This window comes from Hippocampus bargibanti, linkage group LG13 (assembly GCF_051943395.1).
Source record: "Hippocampus bargibanti isolate YZ-2025 linkage group LG13, ASM5194339v1, whole genome shotgun sequence".
NCBI lineage: Eukaryota > Metazoa > Chordata > Actinopteri > Syngnathiformes > Syngnathidae > Hippocampus > Hippocampus bargibanti.
In genome coordinates this window covers 8,558,366-8,576,621 of record NC_142746.1, presented here as the reverse complement: position 1 = coordinate 8,576,621, position 18,256 = coordinate 8,558,366, and the positions used below count along the sequence as shown (strand labels likewise).

The 18,256-nt window shown below is 40.6% G+C and overlaps 1 protein-coding gene across 4 annotated transcripts in view; it reads right to left on the bottom strand.

Moving 5' to 3' along the window:
• Nucleotides 1-3,170: 3,170 nt before the first annotated feature.
• wdpcp (WD repeat containing planar cell polarity effector) overlaps nt 3,171-18,256 on the bottom strand; it is an 83,193-nt gene continuing 68,107 nt past the window's right edge. For 3 of the 4 annotated variants that reach the window (XM_089012635.1, XM_089012636.1, XM_089012637.1), the window contains 2 exons: nt 13,956-14,055; nt 3,171-3,401 (listed from right to left, as the gene is read on the bottom strand). In XM_089012635.1, the coding sequence (XP_088868761.1) occupies nt 3,323-3,401; nt 13,956-14,055 (179 nt within the window). In that variant the 3' untranslated portion in view covers nt 3,171-3,322. Of the gene's footprint in view, nt 3,402-7,207; nt 9,697-9,823; nt 9,856-13,955; nt 14,056-18,256 lie in introns of those variants that run through there. The other variant, XM_089012638.1, reaches the window with a different exon arrangement.

Genomic DNA, 18,256 nt, shown 5'->3' with positions numbered 1-18,256 from the left:
CTATACATGGTGCTTTTTTTCAGCTAAAAACGCCTTACTATACATGGTTGTTTTTTTGGGGCTAAAAACGTCTTACTATAAATAGTCATTTTTTGAACAAAAAAAGCCATACTAATCATGGTCGTTTTTTTCGACTAAAAACGCCTTACTATACATGGTCGTTTTTTTCATCTTTTTGTTAAAAGTGCCTTACTATATAGGGTGTTTTTTTAAATAAAATGCCTGACTAGACATGGTGGTTTTTTTTCGGGTAAAAACACCTTCCTACATGGTTGTTGTTTTTTTCATGCTGAAAATGCCTTACTATACATGTTCATTTTTTTGCGCTAAAAACACCTTACTATACATGGTCGTATGTTTCCGCTAAAAACGCCTTACTATACATGGTGGTTTTTTTAGCACTAAAACCCCATTTTTTTCGGGCTAAAAATGCCATACTATACATGGTCGTTTTTTTTCGTGTAAAAACGCCTTACTATATATACATGGTCGTTTTTTTCAGCTAAAAACACTTTACTATACATGGTCTTATTTTTTCACGCTAAAAATGCCTTACTGTACCTGGTCGTTTTTTCATGCTAAAAACGCTTTACTATACATGGTCTTTTTGTTGCGCCAAAAATGGCTTACTGTACATGGTTGTTTTTTCCCGCTAAAAACATCTTACTATACATGGTCGTTTGTTTCCGCTAAAAATGGTTTACTATACATAGTTGTTTTTGTCATGCTAAAAATGCCTTACTATACATGGTCGTTTGTTTCCGCTAAAGACACCTTCCTATACATGGTCGTTTTTTTCATACTAAAAACGCCTTACTATACATCAGGGGTGTCAAAGTCATTTTTTGCCGCGGGCCACATTGTAGTTATGGTTTCCTCTCGAGGGCCGTTATGAATTTGGGAAACCCATTAGAATGTTTAAATCCCTTCAAATATTACATATAGAGGCCACAGCAAATTAATGAATAACTTGTTTTCAAACCTGAAGTCAAGACTAATGACTTTTATTGTGGTTGACATCCAAAAATATGAAATTTTGGCTCAGATTTTAGCAATCATCATGGAATTTAACAAGTTTGATTTGCTTTCGCGGGCCGACAAAAATGATGTGGCGGGCCGGATTTGGCCCGCGGGCCTTGACTTTGACACCTGTGCTATACATGGTGTTTTTTTGTACTAAAACACCTTACTATAGATGGTCGTCTTTTTTTCTGCTGAAAACGCCTTGCTAAAAATAAACATGGTTGGTTTTTTTTGGGGCTAAAGACGCCTTACCCTACATGGTCGTATTTTCCTCTAAAAACGCCTTACTAGACATGGTCGTTTTTTTCAGGTAAAAACACCTTACTCTACATAGTCTTTTGTATCCGCTAAAACGCCTTACTATATATGGTAGGTTTATTTTTGGGCTACAAAAATGGTGTGCTTTTTCACGCTAAAAATGGCTTACTGTACATGGTTGTTTTTTCCTGCTAAAAAAATCTTACAATACATGGTCGCTTGTTTCCGCTAAAAATGGTTTACTATACATAGTTGTTTTTGTCATGCTAAAAACGCCTTACTATACATGGTAATTTTTTTTTCGCGTTAAAAATGTCTTACTATACATGGTCGTTTGTTTCTGCTAAAAACGCCTTCCTATACATGGTGTTTTTTTCCGTTAAAAGCGCTTCACTATACATGGTGTTTTTTTTTGTACTAAAACACCTTACTATACATGGTCGTCTTTTTTCCGCTGAAAATGGCTTGCTATACATGGTTGTTTTTTCCCCGTTAAAAACGCCTTACAATACATGGTGGGTTTTTTTTCTCCTAAAAAGGCCTTACAATACATGGTCGTCCTTTGCTATTGTGTTGCTAGCGTGTTGTTACCATGTTGGTACCGTTTTACTGCCGCATCACAGGCACCGTTTGGGAAGAAAGTTATATGATTATTGTTTAGTTATATCATTAAAACTTTGAAAACTCTCTCTGTGTACTCTCTTTCTTTGTAAATGTGTTTACATGGTTTAATGTGGGCACATGCGGCTTATATACAGGTGCGGCTTTTGTATGTACAAAATCGGTTTTCCTCTAAAAATGTAGTGGGTGAGGCTTATAATCAGGTGCTCGCTATAGTCCGGAAATTACGGTACAAAACATGAGACATTCGTCATTTTTTTCCCCTGAATGTTTTCTGTTAAAAAATAAAAATAAAATGTGATGCACCAAACCCTCAATAAGTGAACCGCGTAGTAGCGAGGGAATTCTGTATACTGCATATCTACTTGCCGTTGTTCTGGGTAGAAGCTGTCAACAACAGGAACTTTGATTGCATCGATGGATGAGTCTTCCCCAAAAGGAATGAATGGTACCGCCCGTCTGCTCATGAACGAGCAGGTAGCTTGATAGCAGTCAGGCCTTGGGGGTGGTTTTGAGCTTCATCAAGTGGCTGGTGAGTAATTAGATATGGTTACTCACATCCCTTCTAATGGTGGCCTAAAGGGTTTTCACCGTGCGCTAATTCCACAAACAATTTGAAAATAGGGGATGGATATGGCAGTGTATTGGACGGAGCTTGTCACGATAAAACTATGCAATAACAGGGAAAAACTTCCATTTGTATTTGTGATGCTGTTTTTAAAAAAAAAACATTTTGTAATTTTGTTGGTGTGAACTATCATAGCTTTCACAAAACATAGTATTTAACCATTTTAATATCTTCGTTTCAGGATGAAAAAAAAATGCTTGTTGAACCGAACCGTGAAGAAAAATATTACCAAATGTACATTACGTATATTAAAATTATTGTTATGAATACCTGATGTGCTTGAGTGAGAGAAAAAAAAAACGATACAATTTTGAATTAATGCAGAAAAATTAAGCTGCTTGTATTTTATGGTAAAAAAGGTACAAACATTTGTTCAATGGTATAGAAGACAATTGACAATTAAAAAAAACATTCACAATCAAGACGTTCACACAAGTGCTGGAAAGGAAAATGTGGTGGTATGGATATGTGGTGGTATGGTCTTGTCGATGACTCTTTTCAAGACAACATGGACCAGTGAGTGACCATGTCTGTCATATTTTTAGAAAAAAAGCGTTTAAATTATTTTTGGTTATGCTCAATAAAACCACTTGAGATATTGCTCAAGGAGAGCACGCATTTACCTTTACTGTATTTCCTTTCCTGCTGGTCCTGGATGGGCGTTGGTGTCAAACCTGCCATGACAATGAAGCCCCGCTGCACGTTGAGAATTGTCAGGATAGTCATCTCTTAGGACGTCGTCGTGACTTGTTCCCGCCCTCAGGAGGGAAGCCGAGGTGAATCTGGTTGGCCTCAGGGTGTCAAGAGGATCTTCCTTCCCGTTGGTGGACGAGCTCGACTCCAGACGTCTGTCTCACATGGAGGATGCGTTCTTGTTTTTCCACATAGACGGAGACACAGTCAAACAAGTGCAAGTCACATCAAAACAACAGCGAGACGGCAAGGGAACAAAGTGGACATTCGCGCTCACACAAAATAAACAAATAAATACATCAAAATAAAAACATTAAAAAAAGGGTGGGGGGTGCCCTGTACATAATGAAAAGAACAAAACAATATACATACACATTGTATTATTACACATAATAATACCCCCCCCCCCCCCCCCCCCCCCCGCCCAAAAAAAAAAAAAAAAAAATCCAGCATTGTAATAGTGATGGGAATTTCCGGCTCCTTTCAGAGAGTCGGTTCTTTTGGCTCGGCTCACTAAAAGGAACCGGCTCTTTTGGCTCCCAAATGGCTCCTCAGTTTTTTTTTGTTGCTTAAATTAATTAACTCCCAAAAATCATGCAAATGTGAAAAACGAATTACTCATGTAAAAAATACACTATATCTATGCCTTGATTTATATGTGCACAGAGAGCAGACACAAACTCACTTTCCCTGTGGTTACTCTGGTCTGATGATCAGCTATCAATAATTAGCTTTTCATATGAATAATGCTATCATACCAACTAGTAAAATTGATGATAATCGAATAACAATAACAGCATAATGTGATAACATTTGTCCACCTGTCTACCCTATAGCCACCCCCCCCCCCCCCTCTCCTCACTGCTGCGTGTGTCTGGAATTCTCCCCTTCCTCCTCTACCACGGATATTGACCAATCACGTGCGGATTTACCTAAAGACCGGGGCTGGGGAATTGAGGACCAAAAAAAGTCGGCTTTCAATTCCGGCTCCTTGTTAGGAACCGGCTCTCTTCGTTCACTTCAGAGATCCGGCTCTAAAACCCGATTCGTTCGCGAACGACACATTACTACATTGTCAGCCTGATAGCATAATTGCCCAAGCCACTTGAGTGTCGGTAACTGGAATTGTCTTGGCAGTGAAATTTGTTGTTTTCACTCCAGTTCTCAAAAAAAGATGAAAAAAAGGAATTGTGCTATCAGGCTATGGATATGTGACACCATATTTAAAAAGACTATTCTAATTTCAGTTCCATTCGAAGCGATAATTGTCAAGGAGCACATGGCTAGGATCATTAGCTTAACTGGCTAGCGCTAACGACAGCGTGCCACAATTTACCTTGGAGCAGACAATGTTCATTTTTGACATGTTAAAGTCAATCGCAATTCAGTAATGACCTTTTGAAAGAGCAAATCATTGATCAAATATCGCCAACGAAGATACACGAAGCCCAGAGAACATTCTATGACCGATGCGTGAAATGACATAATGAAAAACATAATGACACGGCGATCCCACAGACGATGAGGCAGCCCTGAAGGCGGAAGGGCCATCATTAGTGTGGATAAATCCCAGCGTGCCACCAAGTGCTGCAGGCGGCCTTCATTAGGAAACATTAACAAGGCCACGAGTGTGTTAATAGCACTGATGGATCGTGTTAAACATGTTTGCTGGTGGCCATATGCATCATTACCATTGTGATTTAATAATTCAAACACAGTTTGCTTTCATCATAACTGTGGGCTTTGTGCGCTGCTTTCAATTGTACATTTGCAGCGTAGAATTGAAAGCAGTCCATTTGTAAATGTTGTGAATTCATCTATTAGGATTTTTTTCCTCTGCCAAAACAAATCCTGTGTTATTCGAAGGCAGTAGCGCAGTTGAAATGCTTTTTATCCATATCTGAAGCATGTTAAAAATATATTAATGAGGCAAACTGTGTTGTGAATTATGAAAACACAAAGCACTGACAGAATTTAAGAGAAAGATAAACAGTGTGCATTGTGATCATTTAACTCACTCAATGCCAGACGATGTGCAAAAATATGTCCACTCCAGTGCCAGGGTTTTTGTCATTTTTACTCAAATTCCAGGATTTACAGAATACAGTGGGACCTTGGCTTACGAACTTAATTGGTTCCCAGACAGAGTGTGAAAGGCAAAAAGTGTGTATCCCAAAAAATTATTTCCCATAGGAAACCATTAAAATGAGAATAATCCGTTCCCAGGTTCCCATAAAACATAATTTTCTAAGCCAAGGGGTTTGTAAACCGAGGTCCCACTGTATTGAGTTTTGGGACTACATGAACATTCAATTCAGTGTAAGAAACCTTAGAATCTCTTCTTTTTCTAACATGGACAAAAAGCAAATGAGTTAACCGGTATCAGGGTGCCCATTGTTATATCTTCACATCAGCCAGCAGGGGGCAGTTCAATACATAGAGACAAATTGGAAGATGAAACACTCAAGCAATCGAAGAGGATAAATAATATCTGCACCATTATGTGCTTTTGTATGTGCTGGTGGCATGTGTCATCTAACACGTGATAGTTATCGAAACGCCAATGCTCGTTACAGTAGCCCGTCTATGGCATTTTGGATTTTGTGTTAGCAAACAGATATTGGGGGGAACATTTGTTTTGGTTTACTGCAAAATGTGTATTGTTATTGCTATCTGTTAAAAAGCAACATTTTTGCTCATAAATTCACTGCCATTACTGAATTTATTCAGGATTTGAAAATATGACCTATTAGTTCGGCTTTATTAGGTTTTTTTTCATGCTAGGCTGCCGATAAAGCGCTGGCCATGGCCTCTGGTAATGTTTTTTCTTTTCCACAGCAGGCAGCATTTCCCTTTTTTCAATGTTAGCACTGTTCTAGCTTCAGCGGTTGTTAAAGCGCTATATATATATCAATATGTATGTTTCGCATTGTATTTTGTATAGCCGCCCTCATTTCAAGCTCTGATAACTCCAGGCCCAAATAATTTAGGAATTAACTTTTTTTCTGATGAAAGAACGTCTAAAAACGTGGTACAGTATTGAACGTTTATGTACTCCAAAAACTCATTATTATTATTATTATTATTATTATTATTATTATTATTATTATTCTGTGGGCCCTGTAATTTGAGGGCACTGGAGGGGCGTCTGGCAGTGAATGAGTTAAGATGAAAAAATAAATAAAAATGTTAGGAATGGCTTTGTATCGACAGAAACTGTAAAACATCAGGTCACTTATAAATTGATGTCCCATTGTACATTTGAAAATGCACTGGCTCCCTCCAATTGCTCTTAAAAGTGGGCGGCGACTGCTTTTCGGAGCGTCAAAAAGTGTGCCGCGGGTGGCCTCCGCAGAGAGAAGCAAATTTTGCAGCTGTCAGGTCAAACAATCAGGACATGACGGTGCGCCAAGGCAGCGTGACAGGCCAAACATGGCGTGCACTGGATGCGTACATAAGAGAAGCATTAGTATCAGTCACCAAAATGGAATTCCTTTCACGCGGCAGATTGACTCGGCGGAAAATGTAGTGCGATACACCCCCCCCCCCTTTTTTTGCCACGAAACAAACAAACAAACAACAAAAAAAGAAAAGCGACCTTGCTGATCTTCTGTCCATTTCCAACCATGGTTCCTTGTATATGATTTTTTGGTGTGGGGGGGTTGTAAATCCTCTTAGAATGCAAAGTAAATAGATTAGGATACAGTGAGGGATTAGGCGCTGTCAGATTAGGCAGGCGAGCGCGCCGCGTCGACAGCTCTGACATCGGCATGGCGGATGCTCAGGAAAGGTGCCACGCTTTAACGTCGCCGCTCGGCTACTGTTCATGAATAAAACGGCCAGCCTTAATCTCTCACAGACACTCTCACACACATAAACACGCGCACACACACACACACACACGCACACGAACATACACACACATTCAAGGTGTTTCCTCTAAAAAAGGACAAAGGGAAAATGTACTTTTTTTAATAACTTGTATACAAATTCCATATTTTTCACCAAAAAAGATAAATATTGAAATTTCACGCCGAATGTATAATCCACTTGAATCTCTTTCAGGTGAACTAAAATTGACATTCGAACTTGACCGGCAACATTTCAGTTTTGTGCTGTTCTCTTAACACTATAAAGCACAGGTGTCAAAGTCAAGGCCCGGGGGCCAAATCGGGCCTGCCACACATTTTACCCAGCCCGCGAAAGCATATCAAACATGTCAAGTTCCATGATGCTTGCTAAACTCCAACGCAAAATTTCAAATTGTCCCATGTAGACCACTATAACAGGCATTTTTCTTGACTTCTGATTTTAATTGAGTCAATCATCAATTTGTTGTGCGCTCTAAATGTAGAGAGGATTAAATATTCTAATGGCTTCCCCAAATTCTTAATGGTCCTCGAGAGAAAACCGTAACTATAATGATTTTTTTAAAGGACAACCGACACCATTTTTTGTATCCTAACTGACATCAGAAAAATGTTTTATAGCATCTAAAATACCCAAAACACGCAGGCTGATATTTTTAGTCAAAGGCAAAACACCAATAAAAATGACTTGTCCCAAAACAACTTCAAAATGACCTCAAAAAGTTTCAGTTTCAGGAAGTCCCGCCCCCTCGTTCGTGACATCACGTCAGGACGTCTTGCCTTGCTCGAGAATCAAAACAATGGCTTCAGATTCTGAGAATATGCTTTCTTGTTACTCATCCAGTTATGAATATGATTCAAATAGTTCTGAAGAGGAAAGTATGAATGTTTGCAATCGATTAAAGAAGTCCTTCCGTCTCATTTTCAGGCGTCTGAACTCCAATGTAGCGCCCAGAAAATGCACAAGATGCCGCCCAAGCTCCATTGGAAATGGGCTGATTTGTCTGCTGGGAATTTGTGTCAACTAGTATGAAATAGTAGTCTTGGTGCAACACACAACGATTCACCATCGCTCGTTCATTTATGTTTTTTCCTTCTAATTTCACCATCAACACGGATCAACACGAAGTTTTCAGACCAAACAAGGTCTCGGTCAGGGCCGTTCCTGACGTGATGTTACGTCAGGAACCGTCACCAACTCAAAAACAAGACTTCCGGAATATTCAGCGTGAGTCTTAAAACGTAAACTATAGCTATATGCGTAGGAATCTTTGTAAAATCCGCTCAGTAGAAGTCATTTGAAGTCAGTTGTCCTTTAAAGGACAACCGATTGCAAACATGTATGCTTTCCTCTTCAGAACTATTTGAATCATATTCATAACTGGATGTGTAACAAGAAAGCATATTCTCCGAATCTGAAGCCATTGTTTTGATTCTCCAGCAGTGCAAGACGTCTTGGCGTGACGTCACGAACTGGGGGCGGGACTTTCTGAAAATGCCCAATTCGCAGCTCAATTTTTTTGCAGATTTTGGACACTTTAAAGTCATTTTTCTTGGTATTTTGCTTTTGAATAAAAATATCATACTGCGTGTTTTGGGTATTTTAGATGCTATAAAACGTTTTTCTGATGTCAGCTAGGAAACAAAAAAGTGACGTTGGTTGTCCTTTAAATTTACATTACATTTATAAGCGCCTTTCAAAACTCTCAAAAGGACAGGTGCCTTTCTGTGATTCTTCCAGTACCTCTGTTGCAACCTGCCGACAACATTGTACGAGACTTGAAGCTAAGGGCCGACTACCGTCTGAGAGGATCCCATTTGCAACCTTTCAATTTTGAATTGATCACTGAGAATATTTAGATTTTCCTATTTTACTGCAACTTCACCTCACCTTTTTTATGAATAGTGTCGTTGTGAGCTTGGGAGTACGTGCGTATTAATTGAGATGTTTACATTTTAGCGGCCTACTGCATGAAACTGGAATCTGACTGTAAAAAAATGCATGCCTCCTTTACATTACATCTCCCTCCCCAATGAAAAAGACCTGAAATGGATAGCTGCAAATGGATAGTTGTACATTTTATCTTGTTTTTAACTTTTGTAAAGTGTCTTTGAGTATGATGAAAAGCGCTTTCAAATAAAATGTATTATTATGATCATTAATATAAGTATGGAGGCAAAGACCACCACCAAAATACAATACAATACAATACAATACAATGCAATACAATACAATACAATACAATACAATACAATACATATTGCTTCATATAGCGCTTTAACAACAGCTGAAGCTGTAACAAAGTGCTTAACATGAACAGCTATCATATACAGGAAATAAAGCAGTCACAAAGATAGTAGAAAGCACCAGGGAGTAAAACAAACATCAAGTCGGAATAAAATGAACTATTGGAGGCTTCCTCAACAAGACAACGAAATTTCAGTCAGTCCTGATGCTGCCACCATCAATCAGTGTTGCTTTACTACTTTGACGTTTATCAATAGAAATGATTGGCGATAGATGATGACGTGGGAACAGCACTGCGGTGGAGCAGTTCTGGGATAAACTAGAAGGAGCCCTGCCCAAGTCAGCCGTCTTCCTGACTGGAAACAAAACACAAAGATTGTATCATGTAAGGATGAGCTAATCTATCCTCTACAGCGGATTAGAATTACAATAAAATAGAATATTTGCTTCATATTTATTAAATTGAAAAAAAAAAAAACTCACAGTGAGGTGACCTGGTTCATCTTCCTTGTTTCCTACAATAAAAGAAAGCCAATAGACATTTCATCCATCATCATAAATTTACACACACACTGTGGAACAGGCCCGGTGTACTAATTGAACAAGCCACCCAGGCTGGTTTTAAAGTAGTTGTCACTCATGGTGATCTCCGGTGCCCGCGAGCGCCCATAAGCTGGTGATTGACATTAAAACCCGCATGCAGATATTGAAAACAATGCCACGCAAATCGCCTCCATGAGCCTTACAGTCTGGATTATCATACGGCAGCGTGACAATTCCCCATCAGTCTGCAAAATTGGAATCATTTGATATGTTGAAGTGTGTGTGTGTGTGTGTGTGTGTGTGTGTGTGTGTGTGTGTGTGTGTGTGTGTGTGTGTGTGTGTGTGTGTGTGTGTGTGTGTCTAGGGGCACATCATGTGGCACATTTTGGATTGTTTCTCGCCGTTTTAATTACAAAGTGAGAGGAAGAGGTGGAAAAAAGTTTTGAATGAGGGTGGTGGTTGTGAACGAGGTAATTTTTTCCCTTTGATAATGTGGTGAGCTGTGACTTCACCTCACTACAAAAATTAATGGAGGAGGCATGGCCAATCGTTTATGTATGTATTTATGAACCTAGTTATGTCTCTATGTATCTATCGATTTATGGATGTATCTATCTTTTGATTTATGGATCTATCTATCGATCTATGTATCTATCGACTTATGGATCTATCGATTTATGTATCTATCGATTTATGCATTTATCTATTTATCGATTTATGTATCCATCGATGGATTTATGGATCCATCTATGGATTTATGGATCCATCTAACCATCCATCCATCTATCTAACCATCCAACTGTCCATCCGTCCACCCGCCCACCAAGGTGTGTCAGGTGACTTGACAGCAACATTCCACAAAGTGAGGCCGTGGCCGGTCAGGCTGGCCTCCCGGTGGTGTTTACTCTTATTTATATTCCTGTGACTCTTTCACCTGCAAAGGTTAAGCTGCAGCCTGAGATAAGGCGTGTGTGTGTGTGTGTGTGTGTGTGTGTGTGTGTGTGTGTGTGTGTGTGTGTGTGCGTGTGTGTGTGTGTGTGTGTGTGTGTGTGTGTGTGTGTGTGTGTGTGTGTGACACACAACACGCAGAAAGTAAGCAGTACAAAGACACACACAAGCACACACACAAGCTAGTATTGGTATCTAGCGGCTGAGTTCATCGCTGACTGGTTTGTCTGTTACTTCCGAACAACAAGGCCCAAAAAAGTCAAGTCTAAAAATGTCAAAACAATGCAACACAATTGTAGGCAATTCTGTGTGGTCTAAGGCTGAGAGGGGCTGCCTTTACAGCAGCTCCTAGATTTTGTTTTTTCTACATATTCTTTTTCCTTTTCTATTCCTTTCAAAACTTTGCAGCTGCGAAATAGGAATTTTTCCAATGTGAGACAAATAAAGGTTATCTCATCTCATCTCATCTCATCTCTTTTGAAGCTTTTTTTTTGCATGGCAAATATAATTTTTTTGATCAACCAGGGTCCCACAATCGAGTGATTACTACACATCCTCGCCCTGATGAGAAATAGCCGTAACGGGCCCAAAAATAAACAAAACAAAACAAGAAAAATAAAAATGACAATAAACATGTGAATTTATGAAAAGCAAATGGCTGCTTAGCTTAGTCAAGACCTGATGCGGAGGAGGCACAGGTCGCACTTTTGCAGCAGCATGTTAACGATCGTAGCTAACGTTTTAAAACATTTCTCCCGGCATTCCAGATTCAAATTATTTGCCCGTACTCTCTGTGAATTGTACGTGAATCAAACTCCGAATGAGAAAAGACAGAGCAAGTCAGCTCTCATCACAATCTATAATTCCAACAACAATTTGGCGTTGATGCTAGCTATGCCCCACCATAGGCTTAAGGTGACCCCCCCCCCTTTTTTTTTGTAAGCGAGACATATAAGATGATAAATACGTGTACTAACACAAAAAACACTGCCAATTTGACTAGATTATAGAATACAGACTACAGTCTGTGGGCAATACTTGAAAAGCCCACAAACTCTGGTCGACTGTCTAGCGACTGGTTGATTGACTTTGGTTAAATAACCAAACTACCGTCTGTGGATTTCTGGCCAGCGGGTTCTAATTGATGATTAAAGTGAGAAACAGACGTTCAGACCAACAAAAAGAATGCTCTCCGAGAACGAAGCCGAGAGCAACCGCGGTCTGCGGCCATTATAGGAAAAGGTTGGGCCGCATCCCAGATTGCCACTCATTCTACTCCGCATGGATGTGGATTTTCGGATTTGGGGCTGATGTGGGAGTGGGGGTGGCAGGGAGCCGAAGAGGACCCAGAATGCCATTGTGCGCTCGCGATGAGCCAAAATGCTCAAAAAGCTAAGCTGTTGCTTGTTTTGCACGAGAAACAAAAGAAACTTCATCGGTGAAAAAATTACAATGGCGGAATGCTACAAGAGGAGGGGATTGATAACTCCTTTTTTCCTTTTTAAAGGAAGCTTTTTGAGCTTCTGCCCCCTTTGGGATGATCTGTTTCTTGGCCTCAATCAGCAGCCCGATATTCGGGGCGGCATGCTGCCAACATGGTTCCTTTATTGAGTCTTTGTCTTAAAAAAAGCCTGGCATTGCGCATCTCTGCTGCTTTGGACCTAAATTGGTCGATAGGAAGGGAATGTGGACATTGTTAGAGGAAGGTCGGGTGGATGGAGTCATTGGTCAAAGAGCAGCAAAAAGCATCTGGAGGATACGGTGAACACAATTCTCATCTAAACATTCAAGTACGGGAGCTGTCTCGCTTTCACAATGCAGCCGTGCATGCTCTTCTGCTCATATTTAGGTGTTTAGTCACACTCGTCATTCACAGTAGCTCGAATTAAACCATCACGGGGGTTATCGTCAAGCGTTCCAAATGGTGGCGTATTGAAAGCACCGCGGACTGCAGTCAGAGCGTAAGAGCCAGAACCGATACGGCTTTTGACATTTTAAATGTCACCAGAGAGACGACGGCGTTTGCTTTCATCCACATTAGAATGAACACAATGAGGCAGCGTAAAATGTAACAAGGGGGGAGCAGCAGCCCGTCAGGAGGCTCCGTGTTATTTTGTGCTAACAAAACCGGGGATGATGATTATTATTATGTGCAATAAAACAAAAACAGACAGATTTGGGACATGGGCACTATAATATTGTGTAGGACAATTTTTACAAAGTAGAGCAGGGGGGTGTACATTTTGAACCCACTGTATAGTCAGTGGGTTCAAAATTGGCAGTGGTTCTCAATCACAGGGTCATTTGATGCTGGGCCTCACAGAAAGATTTACATTCCCTCCGTTTTAATTATTTCGGTATCTGAAAGATGTTTTATTTTGAAAAGTCAATGCAATGCGATGTATAAGATATAGTGTTAAGATCTACGGTCTATGGTTTGTGTGTTTTGAAGATTTGTGGCCAAAGTACAGTCTGCAAACGATGAACTATGGTCAATCAGATTATAGACTATAAACTACAGACTATGTTTTAATGGGATGGCCAAAAAATGGTCGAGTTTAAACTAATGGTCTATGGGGTATGTAATTTATGATCTTTGAGCAACGGACTACTAATGTTGAAGGATTATGGATGATGGTCTTTAACCTAATGGTTAATTGATGGCCTGCAAATGGTCCATGAAATATTCACCATGTCGATTGACTGTTGTCTAAAAATTAAGGTTGATTGTCAATGGACGAGATATTCAGACAATCGTGAGTGGACTACGATCCGTCGAATACGGCCGTCACTTGATGATGATGGTCTGGTTTTAACGATATATGATCGAGAGACTATGGATCGATGCCTCTGGCCAATGGTTTACAGTATCTTGGCTATGGCCTCTGGAATATGGTTCATAGTCTGAATTAGGGTCTCGAACAAACAGAATTAAAAAAATGGACTCTTGATGAATGGACAATGGACTGATAGTGGATTTTATGCAACACAGATGTGAAATAATTCAGCGGATTAATAATTGAGACGGAATCGAACATGTGTGTGTTCCTCCAGGATTCAAATGTTTGGAAATACATTTTTATAACCAACTTTGTCGGATGTCATAGCAAAACGTGCAACTCACAGGGTTGCTTTGGAAAGGGTTGAGTGCGATGGTCCGGTTGGACTTTGACCTTTGATGCCAAGGTTGCATCCACTCAACTGGTTCCTTTCTTTCACGGCATCTGAAAACATTTAAAAGATGGGGCATTTTATTACGGTGCAATGAAAACTCCCAAATTTTAAATAGTGATAAAATGTAGGTGCTCCGTCCGTTCAAGTGAGGGGGCGGGGAAATTAAGGTACCGTAAAGTGGCCATGTGGGCTCAGGAGAGCCAATCCCCGATTCATTTTCAACGATCAACCATAGAAATACAAAATGACGACACTCACAAGGAACAATCCAATTCAATTGATTAGGACCCGCCCCTTAAAGTCACACAGGCAACACAGGAATAGGGCAGGGCTTCCAGCCATTACATTTTAAAAGTAGTTTATTTCAGAAGATTATAATATCGTGTTTTGATTGATTATGCTTCTTGTGCCATTTTTCCTTCTCCAGAGAAGAATGGTGATTGTCACGGTACATATGAAACTCAGAAATGTAAACACGTAAGAAATTCCTACTCATTCATGTACAAAAGTGTTCATATAACATGTCTTCACAACAAAACCAGACAACGACAGTGCTGTATTTGCATGAAATGCAGGCAATTAGCATGACACATGCTCGTATATACCATTGAAGTGTCATCATTTTTCACAATGATTTATGTTTTCCGGTTGAGGAAAGCAGATCTTTTTTTTTTTTTTTTTTTTTGAATTGGCTATTTCACGCCACGACAACAACACGGCAGATCCGTCCTCAAACGAGCGTCAGAGGTTGTGCGGAACAGCAAGCGGGGAATGCGTAACTGCAAAACTAACAGCTGTTCTTTGGTGGGGACACGCCGGAGCTAACAGGCTTTGCGGCAGAGGAGACGCGGATCTCCAGATAAAGCTCCTCTTGTCCCCATGCCAGTGCGGAGGCCTGGCGGGCCACATGGCAACTTCACACGGAGGAGCTGCGTCAAAGCCACTTGGTTTTGACGCAAAAAAAAAGAAAAAAAGAGGGGACCCAGAAGAAGAAGCGATTGCATGAAAAATAAAAAGCTTCGCCTCCCACTTCTGGAGACCCTCACAATGGCGTATCTGCGCCCATCGCTACACTTGTCAGCCAGCAGCCTTTTCTGAAAGGACCGTCGCTAAGCTGCACCGTGATTCTTCCATTGTGGGGTTTGAGAGCATGATTTACAAAAAAAGGACGTGCGTGAATGTAAGACGACGTGCAAACAAAAAAAAATGCAGTACTTCGGATTCAACACGCAGCCTTGGTGCGTCTCAAAAGATGTCAAAAAGCATTTTAAGAACAAATTTCAGATTTATGAGATGTGAACTCAGAATTGCTCATGCAGATTCTCGGAAGTCAAATAAATTAATTTGTGGCATAACAGAAATTCTGTGAAAAGTGATGAGATAACCCTTGAAGGTTCATTGCCTTTATTTGGAAAATTGGGCTGTGCTATATCAACAATGGTTTTTAGATTCTGCCGTTAATAGTTATCATAGACTATGCCCAATAGACTATGGACTATGGTCAATGGCATGGGTGTCAAACGTAAGACCCGGAGGCCAGATGTGGCACCCCACATCATTTTAAGTGGCCCAGGAAAGCAAATCAAAGATGACAACTTCCAGGATACTTGCTAAAATACGTACCAAAATTTCAGATCTCATAAATCTGTGACATATTGCAAACATTTTGTTGTTATCAAATCCCTCATTACGGTACCTTAAACAGTTGTTATTTTTGACTTCAACTCTTGACTCTAAGATGTGGCCCATGACAGAAATGAGTTAGATATCCCTGGTCTATGGATTATTGTCAGGAGTCTATGGTACATGGACTGTAAAGACTGCAGTCTATGGGATTTTCGTCATGGGCCACATTTTACTTACTGGTTTCCTTGGAGGGCCATGATGAAACCAAATAAAAAATGTCAATAATAATGGTGTCTTCAAACATTGTTCAAGTTACTGTACTGACGGTTTTGGAGACGTGTTTTATTGATTACAAATGAGAATTAAAATGTTTTATTGTTGACATGTTTGATTTGCTATCCCGGGCCCTTAAAATGAGGTGGTGGGCCAGATGTGGCCGCTGGACCGTGACTTTGACACCCATGGTCTATGGTTTCCAATTGACTCATTCACTGCCTGACGATGTGCAAAAATGTGTCCACTCCACTGCCAGGGTTTTTGTCATTGTCACTCAAATAACAGGACCCACACAAGTTTGAGTTTTAGGACTATGTAGACATTCAATGCAGCGTAAGAAACCTTAGACCAGGGGTGTCCAAAGTCGGTCCTCGAATCAGGTGTGTTGCTCCTGGGAGAGCTGGAAAACAGGCAGGACAGCGGCCCTCGAGGAACGACTTTGGACATCCCTTCCTTAGACTCTCTTCTTTCATCAATAAAAAAAAGAGTTCCGAAATTATATGGGTCTGGAGTTATATGAGCATGACATGAAGGCGGCTGTCCAAAATACAATGTGATACGTAAATATTGGTTGATATAGCGCTTTAACAACAGCTGAAGCTGGAACAAAGCGGTAACATGAATAAAAAGTAAATGATTTGAGAAAGGGAAAAAAAAATTTTCCAGAGGTCTGGCCAGTGTTTTATCGGCACCCTAGCAAGAAAAGCCAAAATCCGAATAAATTCGGAAATGGCACTCTACGTCATATTTTCAATTCCCGAATAAATTCGGGAATGGCAGTGAATGAGTTAGTGGGGTATGGACGACTGATGATATGTGATTTGTTGACTATGGTTTTGGGATTAAGCTAAATCCTGTAGCAACATACATTAAAAAAAATAAAAAGGCTGCATTGGATTTCAAAGTGGGGGGAATAGATATACAGTGGGGCCTCGGTTTACGAACACCTTGCCTTACAAACTTTTCGGTTCACGAACGTTACATTTATGAAAATTAAACCTTGGCATACGCACTATTTTCGCGATACACACCCCCCACCACGGCCGGCGGAGTAATCTTCGGCGGAAGAACACAAAACCACACGACCGAACAGCGTCCCAGCCGGCCTACCTTTCCACACCCCCTTTCTATGAGTGCACACGTCGATCGTCTTCAACGATACTTTTGCCGTTATGGGACCGAAAAAGATGCCACCACAGGCTCGTGTTCAGCCGAAAAAGACACAAAACAAAATTACAGTCGAGGAGAAGAAGGAGATCATTGAGAAACACAAACGAGGTGTGCGTTTGTGGCGTCACATGTGTGCACCACGGCTGTCATGTGAATCTCAGCCTGACACATCTCCCACGCTGTGTGTCACTTCCCTGAGAGTAACTTCCTACGACCATTCTACAAATAAAGAGCCCGGTAACGTCTACCATTGCTACCATCCTTCGCAAAAAGCTTGACACAAAGGCGTTATTGAGTCGATGCTTTCACGTGACTAATGACACCGAAATTGTCACATGCGAGTTGACAGCTGACACAAAACAAAATTACAGTCGAGGAGAAGAAGGAGATCATTGACAACACGAACGGCCGCTGAGATGGACGGAAAAGGTTGGTGTTTAATTTATATTCGACCAATATAGGGTTCATCAGAATACATATTGTGTTACAGTATGACAAGTGGGGGTGAATAGAACTTGAAATTTCGAGAAAAAAAAATTGGACTGCCCTTTAACATCCACATGCCCCAATACATTTGCGTTTAGAAGCTCAAAAAAGAAGCATCAACTTTTTTGGTTGAGTCCAAGGCTCGTCCGTGCTCCGGGTGATGCAGACAAATCATTGAAGAGACAATTAAGAGGCTTATGAGGAGGGCCACGAGGGCGCGTGTTGCGCATCTCATTCGAGAAACACAAGTTTTCATTGGCCTGAGCAGCTCAAGGCCGAAGGCGGACGACCTTACGCTGGCAAGTCAAACGCCCCTCGGCGATGTACTTTCTTTCTCTGGAGGACCCATCGGACATGCTCGCCCAGTTTACATGCGGAATGAGAACGTGAGAAATGGTGAATGTGTCATCAAGAACACGCCTTGATCCCCTCTGGTATGTGGGCTCTCCGGAGTAACAGCACAGCTTGGGAAAGGTATTTGGAATTTAGCACTAAAAAGTCAAGTTAGGTGACTGACAAATTACTCAAGAAGAGGTAGTAAATTTGATCGAAAAAAATCTGACCTTTCTTTCTATCACTTTGATCAAATTGAAAATTCCCTCTTTCAAAATAAAATAAAATAAACAAAAAAAAAAAGGCCAATAACCTTGAATGAAAGAATTTGTGTGTGAATATTTGAAAATCAGGGGAGCA